Genomic DNA, 10,998 nt, shown 5'->3' with positions numbered 1-10,998 from the left:
TAAGTTATCATTTTTACCCAACCTTCTAAGAATTTCAGAGTCCTCCTTTCTGAAGTAAGGGGCCCACTTCACCCTGACAGTACTGTAATTATCATGTAACAGTGATGATAGTTTCTGCTGAAGAACTGCCATATTTAGATTACCATAATTGAAATTCTTAAGCCTATGGAAAAGCACCTCAAACGGAAAATAAAAGAATGCAAAATTGGGTCTATATGAAGGCAAACAGAAATCCAATCCAAGTGACAATAAAAATTCCTCTCTCTTTGACAAGACATATTTAGAGTAGTTAAAAATACATGAATGTCCATTATCCAAAGTAGGAGCACAAATCCCCAAAGATTTCAATTTTCTCTAAATATGTCTTGTCAAAGAGAGAGGAATTTTTATTGTCACTTGGATTGGATTTCTGTTTGCCTTCATATAGACCCAATTTTGCATTCTTTTATTTTCCGTTTGAGGTGCTTTTCCATAGGCTTAAGAATTTCAATTATGGTAATCTAAATATGGCAGTTCTTCAGCAGAAACTATCATCACTGTTACATGATAATTACAGTACTGTCAGGGTGAAGTGGGCCCCTTACTTCAGAAAGGAGGACTCTGAAATTCTTAGAAGGTTGGGTAAAAATGATAACTTAGTGATATGTAAACCAGATAAAGGGAAAGGAATAGTGATTCTGGACAAGGCTGATTATCTTGAAAAAATGAAAGTTATTTTGTCTGATGGCTCTAAATTTAAACTAATTGGTGAACCCAACTTTGTTGATATTTACAAAAAAGAAGACAAGATCAATCGCTTTCTTAGAAAGCTTAAACAGGAAAAAGTTATTTCTGATGATGTCTACCAAGAACTATTTGTTACCGGGTCTTCCTTTGGCATTCTTTATGGGCTTCCAAAAATACACAAAGACGGTATACCATTGAGACCGATAATGTCCGCATACAATAGCCCGACATATAATATTTCCAAATTCTTAGTCAAAATACTCAATGAATATGCTTACTCTAAATATTCGTTAAAGAATGGTTAATGTATTTCAGCAAGAAATTATTTTACAGGATGGTGATTTGTATATGGCTAGTTTGGACGTTGAATCATTGTTCACTAACGTCCCTGTTTCTCAGACAATTGAAATCATTTTGGATAAAGTTTTTAGTAATAATGAGACCTTCTGTGGTTTTAATAGGCAACTTTTTAAAACATTTTTGGAACTTGCTGTGCAAGATGCCACCTTCGTTTTTAATGGGCAGCTCTTTCTGCAGGCAGAGGGGGTTGGGGGTTGCCATGGGTTCTCATTTGGGACCGTTGTTTGCAAATTTTTTTATGGGACATTTGGAGGAGAATTTTCTTAATGATTGTCCTGGGAATTTTAAGCCACTTTTTTATAGACGATATGTTGACGATACTTTTGCCTTATTTAAATTTTCGTGGCAATGCCAGCTTTTTTTAGATTACATAAATGAAGCCCATCCTAACATTAAATTTACGTTGGAAAATGAGAAAGATGACTCCCTGGCCTTTTTGGATATAAAAATAACTAGAGATAACCACCTTTTCAACATATATATATATATATATATATATATATATATATATATATATATATATATATACATCGAGCTACAAATGTCCTTTAATATCTAACTCGCTGTACCTCGGAATTAATATATTTCATATATGCTAACCGAAGGGGAATATTTCCCTTCGGTTAACATACATGAAAATATATTAATTCCGGGGTAGAACGAATTAGATATTAAAGAACATTTGTAGCTCGATGTATGTACATGAATCACGGTAATGTGATATGACTCCTATAATATATATATATATATATATATATATATATATAATATATATATATTATATATATATATATATATATATATATATATATATATATATAGGTATATCGAGCTACAAATGTCCTTTAATATCTAATTCGCTCTACCTCGGAATTAATTTATTTTCATATTTGTTTAACCGAAAGGGAATTTTAAAGGTGCTAATAGATTTATCGGCTGACGGGCACGAACCATCGACACCTTCAAATCCAGGACGACAGTGAAGTCTTAGCCCACCCCGCCACCACAAGAGGATATAAGTTTATGCCGCCTCCCATAAACTTATATCCTCTTGCGGTGGCTGGGTGGGCTAAGGCTTCACTGTCGACCTGGATTTGAAGGTGTCGATGGTTCGTGCCCGTCAGCCGGCAAATCTATTATCGCCTAAAAAATTCCCCTTCGGTTAAACATATATGAAAATATATTAATTCCGAGGTAGAGCGAATTAGATATTAAAGGACATTTGTAGCTCGATATATGTATATGAATCACGGTAATGTGATATGACTATATATATCGTTAATAGTAATTGCTTTAGTGGCATCAATAAGTTTCTTGCAGGTATCTCCATACCGACAAAGTTTTTTCGATTCTCGTTCGTCAATTTCTTGTGATAAATACGCAGACTTCCTTCTTCCATTTATTGAATTTTGTCGCGACAGCTGTTTCGCCTTATGGCATTATCAAGCGACTACTGACTTACAATCTGGCCTTTCGGCCTATTTATTTCATCGTACTTCCCACACGATGAAATAAATAGGCCGAAAGGCCAGAATGTAAGTCAGTAGTCGCTTGATAATGCCATAAGGCGAAACAGTTGTTGCGACAAAATTCAATAAATGGAAGAAGGAAGTCTGCGTATTTTTCACCAGAAATTGACGAACGAGAATCGGAAAAAACTTCGTCGGTATGAAGATACCTGCAAGAAACTTATTGATGCCACTAAAGCAATTGCTTTTAACGAAAATTGTATAAGAAAAAACTATGCCCTGAAAGTATATATATATATATTTATCTATTATATATATATATATATATATATATATACATATACATATATATATCATATATATATATATATATAATATATATATATATATATATATATGCGTGTATGTGTGTTGATTCTCACTGCAGTTTTTCATTCGTCTTTCTTCCCGTTTAAACTCGACTTTTTCGCTTCCTGGCCTTTGTCGTTCAACCCACTTTATCTTAACTGGAAATCCTTATAGTAACCAGAAAAGTGCTGAGGAATTAATTCTATTTTTCGTATAGTTGTAAAGTTAACCTTTAAGCTGCCATATTTTTGCCTACAATGTATTTCAAAAGTCAAGTAAAATATCAATACATCTAAACGCTTTTGGGCTTCTATGTCGGTATAATCAATTCTATTGACTACGTTTCATACGTCGGTTCTTTTAGACGATTATCCTGAAAATTTAAATTTTAAGTCTATTTCCAGTACTTTCGCATCCACTTGTTACCACCGATGCGAAAGAAGAAAGCGGTCAAACTGGTTCCGGATAAGTTTCTAGCGAGGCATCGAAATCTCCGTGGCATAACCGCTGAAAATAATCCACACTCGTCACGTCGGGGTACCTTGGGACACCGTCGGTTCTACCTTTTGGAATTATAACTCATGTTTTATTATTCTGCTTTGGTTTCATTTATTCTTTATTTAAATTCTGGTTCATCTCTTACGTGACTTGGGTTTGGATAATTGTTGAATCCTGTTTTTTTTTAATATTGTGCTTTGGTTTACCTTTTAAAATACTTCACATTTTTACTATAATCGACCTTCTTTCATTTTAAATCCTTCATGTCTTTATAATTTATATCGGTCCAGTTCATTTTTCTAAACATTTATTCTTATTCTAAGAATGTAATTGTGTCACCACCTTTCAATTTTATATCAATTACTCTCTCTCTCTCTCTCTCTCTCTCTCTCTCTCTCTCTCTCTCTCTCTCTCTCTCTCTTCTCTCATTATTTTTCATAAGCAAAGATATTTTTGAGCTTTCTCCTTTTTTTTTTTTTATTAAACTTGTGATTCTATGAGGAAATCCGCATTTTGTGATAATGAGTGTTGCGTGTTTATGTGCACACTAGGAATAAAGGAACACTGGAAGGAAATGCAATCCATCATGCAATGTAGAATTCGCAGCAGTCAGTCATGCGCTAAGGCAAGAGAACAGTCTACAGTTACGATCAATGGAAGAATAACATTCTACAAGGCCACAGCGATGGGTGACTAGTACAAAATCCAATCACGCGCCAATCACTCATTCAAACAAGAAGGTTCAATTGCAATGCGTTGTGCTTACACTACTAAGTCTCGCGATTGGAATTCTCTCTCTCTCTCTCTCTCTCTCTCTCTCTCTCTCTCTCTCTCTCTCTCTCTCGCAAAACTGCTAATCACTGTTATTATATTAAACAATGACACATTCGATCAATAGCTTTACGATTGTCATTCACTGTCACAAGTTTCTCAGAATACAGGAAACAAATAAGTTGTGTAATCAATCGTTACACTAATAATGATAATAATAATAATTATATGAGAAATCGAGAAAAGTATCCAGATAGTGACATAAATACTAATTATAATATTAATCAAGAAGAATTATAACAACAACAACAACAACCAAAGTTTTCTCAGGTAATACAAAATACGGGTGTTTGGAAGTATGCATAAACCGTGATAATAAAAAGAGAAAGGAAGTTCTGTCTGCGGGAGGAAGGAGGGGTGGGAAACGATAGAGGGAGGTCGGGCCAGGGGGAAAGGGCGTAGGGAGGAGAAGGAGGAGGAGGAGGAGGAGGAGGAGGTGGGAAAGCCTATAAATTAAGGATGGAAGGTGCAAGGTGGAAACTGCCTACTGGTAGGAGGGGAAAGCGATAAACTTGGGAAACTGGGTGTGCATGAATAATGAAGACCGAAAAAGAATGGGCGGCATGGGCATATGAGAGAGAGAGAGAGAGAGAGAGAGAGAGAGAGAGAGAGAGAGAGAGAGAGAGAAAGTAAAACCAAAACTTTATGAAAAGCATAAAAAAAGATCCAGTAGTTATAATGACGTTAATCAAATCCAAACAAAAGAAACCAAATGTAAAACACGCTAAAGACAATAGGAAAATAATAATATTAGTACTAAAAGGAATTTACTGCTGACCTACATTCGCGAAAAACTTGCAGCACTGAGAACCAAGGCAACACGCAGAGGAGGAACTTTCCAAGCAGAGAATTTTGCCGTCATTCTCGTCTCCCGAGAAAACCACATAATGCTCTTTTGGAAATTCCATAAGCATAAAAAGTTCCCCCCAAATGACTAGTGAATGGCCAACATGGTTACTCTGACCAATACTATTTGCAGGAAGTTCGTGAATGAAGAAGAACGACCTAAATAATAACAGTATTGATGACAGCGTTATTAATCGTTACCCCAAGAAAAATAACAATAATGACAATTAAAAATACCATAATCTAAATTTAACGCCATCTAACAGCTATTACTGTAATTATCATTTGCTGCAATCGTAATCCCTTTAATTGAATTTATACATAAAACCACAAGAGAAATTAAACTCAACATAATTTTCTATTAAGTGCAAGTCAGAGTTGTGCAGTACAGCACAGCTGGTTACTATAGAATGTTTTAGATCTGAAGCATCTGAGGAGAATCCCCAAAAGTTCCACAGAGAGAGAGAGAGAGAGAGAGAGAGAGAGAGAGAGAGAGAGAGAGAGAGAGAGATAATACTTGAAAACTGGGTGCTTTTCATAACTTCAATTATGAAAAAAAACTGCATATTTCATGCACCTTATGATCGTAAATCTTATTTTCGATTAGGGAAAATTGTGGGTATGCTTCAAAAGTCACAGAATGTTATGGATGATAGTTTTAGATTACCTCGCCACCCCCCAAACACACATACCTAAATAATATAATAATATATATTTATATATATAATATACATTTATATATATATATATATATATATATATATATATATCATATAATATATAATATTAATTATATTATTATATAATATATAATATATATTATTACATTATAGTATACTAATAAAACATAAAAGAAAAATTATCTACACAGCATGGGCAAAACAAACAAGCAAAACCATATACTATCTATCTACAAACACACATTATATGTATATATATATATATATATATAGTATATATATATATATATATATATTATATATATATATATCATCCCTTTGGCGTATCTCCTTGAATTTCAAACCACAGTTAAGCCTCGTTTTCCTTCACAACCATCCCAAATGCCTGTGACATCCCACCGCATTAAAGCTATCAAAACTGATGGCCAGGCCTTGGCCTTATTGTTGTGAAAGGTTCCACCCGTGGTCTCTATATAATTTTTCTTCCAGATTTTCTCAGCGCACAAACATATAACCTAGGCATTTCCTCACACATTTTCATTGTGCAGTCTACAAACATTATATATTTTTTGGGTTACTTTTTCTAAAGCGGACTCCTTAAAATCCCACATTAACGTTCGTCGTTTCTGCAACTATAATTCGAATGTGGCGTGGCTGTGACTATTTTGTTTATATATAAATGTATATATATATATATATATATATATATATATATATATATATATATATATAGTGTGTGTATCTATATGAATATGTGTATATATACTACATAAACACACACCATATATATGTGCAAGTCTCTCTCTCTCTCTCTCTCTCTCTCTCTCTCTCTCCTCTTCCTCCTCTCCCTTCTCTCTCTCTCCGGGTCTCTCCCCTCTCTTGCTCTCTCATTGTAAACGACCCGTTACATACATAGCTACCACGAATGCTATGTATTTCACTTGTTGTTCTTGCTGTTTTTAGCAAAGATTTATTAACTTGCATAACGAGCTAAAATAACCATGAGCCTGCCTACTAAAAATTGAATACCCTCATGTGTACCAAAAAATTAATTAATAAATAAAAAAGCACAAATAAAAAAAACGCATTAACAACAGAATTTGGACAACTGAAAAATCCATACCAATAAACCTTTAAGTAAATAATAACAAGAGGATATATTAAGTAACCACAGGGCAAAAGAAAAAAAAGTGTCATTGGTCACTATAACATATACTAAACACTATCACTTTTAGACTGTCGGCCCAATGTAATGAACTCCACTAAATTTCCTTGTTCGATTCCTTACAAATGAACTAATGGTTTCATGGAATTCGAGCAATAAGGTCAAACAATCACATCCATTTTTAAAAGCAAATTCAGACCAAAATATTGAAGATATTCTGTGATATTTCATAATACATAAGACAATGTGGTGCGGTTTTCGTAATAGTTTTGAACTCAAAATCAAGAGTTTTCAATTATAGTTTTGTACCATTAAATCAAACAAATGATCGTAAAACCTTTATATAAAAAAAATCTCGATTTTTCTTAACATAATAACAGCAGATGTCTAATAAACCTGGGCTTTTCCGGCAGGGTCACCCCACCGGTAGCACCCTCATGCACTCAACACCATCCACCTGCGCGTTTAAATGACTATCTCCATTCCACAAAGCTGCTCCCACTCCTGCTTCCTCCGACCCACCTCCCAAGATCCCAAGCAAAGGTAGTAGATCCGGGAGCGCTCTGGGGGTTCTTTTACCGTCAGGGAAAGTGGAGTTGTCTCAAGCCCCTCGGCCAAGGGAGTGGACGTATGGATGACAAATCTTTTTAAACGCTTAGGAACCTCCTGAGCATGAAGACTGTCAACAAGGTTTAAGTCGTTTAGTAAAATGTCGTCACCAAATTATCAATAGTGACGCTGAAATGCAGAATAAGAAAATATATTTAACAGAATAAAAAGAGACGCCATACAGCATAAAAATTGTGGAGAAACTATATTAGAATAAAAAGAGGCACTATACAACATAATAATTGTGTAGAAAAGAAGGCAATCCAAGGATAAACACCAGCGTTAATTGCCGTACAACGTTAATGATATTTTAACAATACCGCATTGTGACCGTGACGTATATAGAGAAAACCATTGGACACACAATAGCAACTAAGGAAATGCTGGAGGATCTAATAAATGCACATCAAACAAGCGATAAATGCCCAATTAAAACGTGACGTGACAAGCACTTTCTTCGATAGGAAACAAAAGAACTGTTTCGATCTCACAAAGGAATGGTTTACTCACTGTCCCTTCCTGTGTGTGAGTGTGTTGTTTTTGTGTGTGAGAGAGAGAGAGAGAGAGAGAGAGAGAGAGAGAGAGAGAGAGAGAGAGAGAGAGAGGCAGCAATTGTAAAATCGTACCAGTGTGTGAGAGCGTTTGTTTCAGAATTTTTACAACTTGCATATCAATTCTGTAGTTTTCTCAGACTGCAACGTTTACGAGAACTGCATTCTAATTGAGAGAGAGAGAGAGAGAGAGAGAGAGAGAGAGAGAGAGAGAGAGAGAGAGAGAGAGAACAGGTCATCCAGCCACGGCTGGTAAATGACCATCCCATGGTATTCCGAGATGCTCAGTCAGTGACGTCACCAAAGGTGTGTTCTCGGTCAAGTTGATAATCATCAGACAATTAAAAGGGAACCTCTGCTCTACAGACTTTCACTGTAAAGCAAAACATAGGCAGCAGCGGCAGTAAAAATAATAATAAAAACTCAATCAGGTGTCATTCTGGTTGCCTTATATAACTTAAAAAAAAAAAAAAAAAAAAAAAAAAAGGACGTTAAGGTTTGTTGCATGGTTCGATATCAAAATAATAATAATAATAATCAACAAGAAAGTATCACTCCTTGATGTCGCAATACCATGGGACACCAGAGTTGAAGAGAAAGAGATGGAAAAAATGGATAAGTATCAAGACCTGAAAAATAAGAAGGATATGGGATATGCCAGTGGAAATTGTACTCATAATCATAGGAACACTAGGCACGACCCCAAGATCCTTGAAAAGGAATCTAGAAAAACTAGAGGTTCACATAGCTCCAGGAATCATGCAGAAGACTGAGATCCTAGAAACGGTGCACATAGTAAGAAAAGTGATGGACTGTAAATACCACCCTGTCGAACTGGAGGACTGTGATAGACAATATATATATATATATATATTATATATATATATATATATATATATATATATATATATATATAATAAACTGCATTAATCAAAGTACGTACTGGATAATGCTGAAAAACAATTCACAATTACAATACGACTTAGTTATAACATGAATTTGTCATATGCACTGAAATACCGTCACTAATTTTTTTTTTTTTTTTTTTTAAGAGGAAGAAGAGAGAGAGAAGAAAGAGAGAGAGGAGAGAGAGAGAGAGAGAGAGAGAGAGAGAGAGGGGAATAATCAAGTCTGTCAGTCCATTATTGTGTATGCAGCCGTTAGAGGTCTCAAGGAAAAGTTGTCAAGCGTTAATTGTAAAAGGTCATGCTATTGTTATAATTTTCGGAGGTGAAATTTGAATTATGGCAAAGTCCCCTGAAGGTGAACAGCTAGCAAGGAGGAAAAACGGGTATAAAAAAAATAGAAGACAGGCAATAATAAAGCCGTGGATCAAAGGGACGCCAGCAATAATTCCCCTTCCATTTGGAACAGGAATAGGTTCAGTCCAGAGGATCAAATTCCTAAGGAAGGAGGATATTATTAGCATCTGTTTTCTGATAACACTGAATGCGTATAATATGACAGGAGGAGATTCTAAAGAACCTCGAGTACCATCTATAGTAGCCTAATAAAGGACACTGCAGGTGGCACCCACTACGGAATCCAGGTTTCTGCAGTCTTTTACTATCTATTATAGAAGACCCATTCCATTCGTCATCCATCACTTGTCAACAAAGAATTAATATTGAAAGCGGAACGAATGAATGAATAAAATCTCTATCAAGGTACTGCCCAAATTGCTTTCGGAGCCTCCCACCTGACGTATCAAAAACAATACAGAAGCATAAATCAGAATTAGTAAATAGATATAACTACACATAACCCACCAACAAGATCCTTGGCGACTCATGAACAACAATCAAAACTAAATCAGAACATACAGCTGAATGAGTGATTTAATAAAACCACTACCCAGACACTCACCCAATTCCCTTGGGAGCCTCCCACTTGGCGACGAAGGACGACGTCGTGATGAACTTGGGGTCGAAGGTGATGTTCCTGGGGGCCAGGGGAATCGTCCGGTATTGTGCCGTCGTCGGGAGGGAGATCTGGTCGTGGCTCACAGTCTCCACAGTGATGTTGTAGGCACGGCCTGGGAAAAGTCGTCAACATCATCAGCAATTAAATTACAAATATAACTTCTGAAAGTCTTAAATTAAGAACTAAGAAATACAGATTCCAAAGCAACAAAGTAGAGAAAACGGCATTTCACTTCTTCCTACTCTTTATTCTTTTAATTTTCGTTGTCTTTTTATTTTTTACTATGTCAGCTAGATTACGGAAAAATTAGAGCTTCCTCATATCCGCCAACAAATGATCAACATATGCAATTATTAAGGGTTAAATAATTATGGAACTGATCATAGTCTTTCATAACTGAAATCAGGACGGCATCGTCATAATCATTCTCATACCATCGAGGAGAAACCATTCTTCAGGTGAGATGGCCCCACCCTACCCCGACCCGCCCACTCTCTCTCTCTCTCTCTCTCTCTCTCTCTCTCTCTCTCTCTCTCTCTCTCTCTCTCTCTCTCTCTCTCTTGGAAACGGAAAACAATGTCAAAGACATGGGTTCTCAAGCTCGGACAGTCATAACCAATCCTAATTGTCGTACAATGTTGAGCTACGAATGGTGCGGCGAAGAAAAGGAAATCGACATAAAGAAATGATGTAATAACTAAAGCCTTGAAAAAGCTCGACAATGACAAATTAATCCACTGAGAATAAAAATCTCTCTCCCAACGAACATGGTCTTTCTTGGACCTTAATTATAACCATCAATTTTGTCGCGTTTTGCGGGATCCCAGTTGATCTCAGGTGATGCGTAGGTATCAGAGAGAAACGAGATTTACTTGGTAACTCTACGGAAAACTAAAATGCTAATAGTATTTCAAACCAATTATATCTTCCAGCATAATAATACCATTGTCCACAACGACTTTGTTTCGGCAGTTCCTTTGAAATCTTTGTCC

General features: G+C 35.8%; 1 protein-coding gene across 1 annotated transcript in view; it reads right to left on the bottom strand.

The window, feature by feature from the left end:
- Positions 1-10,998, bottom strand: part of LOC135205644 (tyrosine-protein phosphatase 10D-like) — a 247,217-nt gene that overhangs the window by 121,324 nt on the left and 114,895 nt on the right. Inside the window, 1 exon segment of the mRNA XM_064236462.1 lies at positions 9,950-10,118. Within this exon segment, the coding sequence (XP_064092532.1) occupies positions 9,950-10,118 (169 nt within the window).

Source organism: Macrobrachium nipponense, chromosome 24 (genome assembly GCF_015104395.2).
Source record: "Macrobrachium nipponense isolate FS-2020 chromosome 24, ASM1510439v2, whole genome shotgun sequence".
NCBI classification, from domain to species: Eukaryota; Metazoa; Arthropoda; class Malacostraca; order Decapoda; family Palaemonidae; genus Macrobrachium; species Macrobrachium nipponense.
Note: the sequence above shows the minus strand (reverse complement) of the source record. Positions and strands in the feature narration are given on the sequence as shown.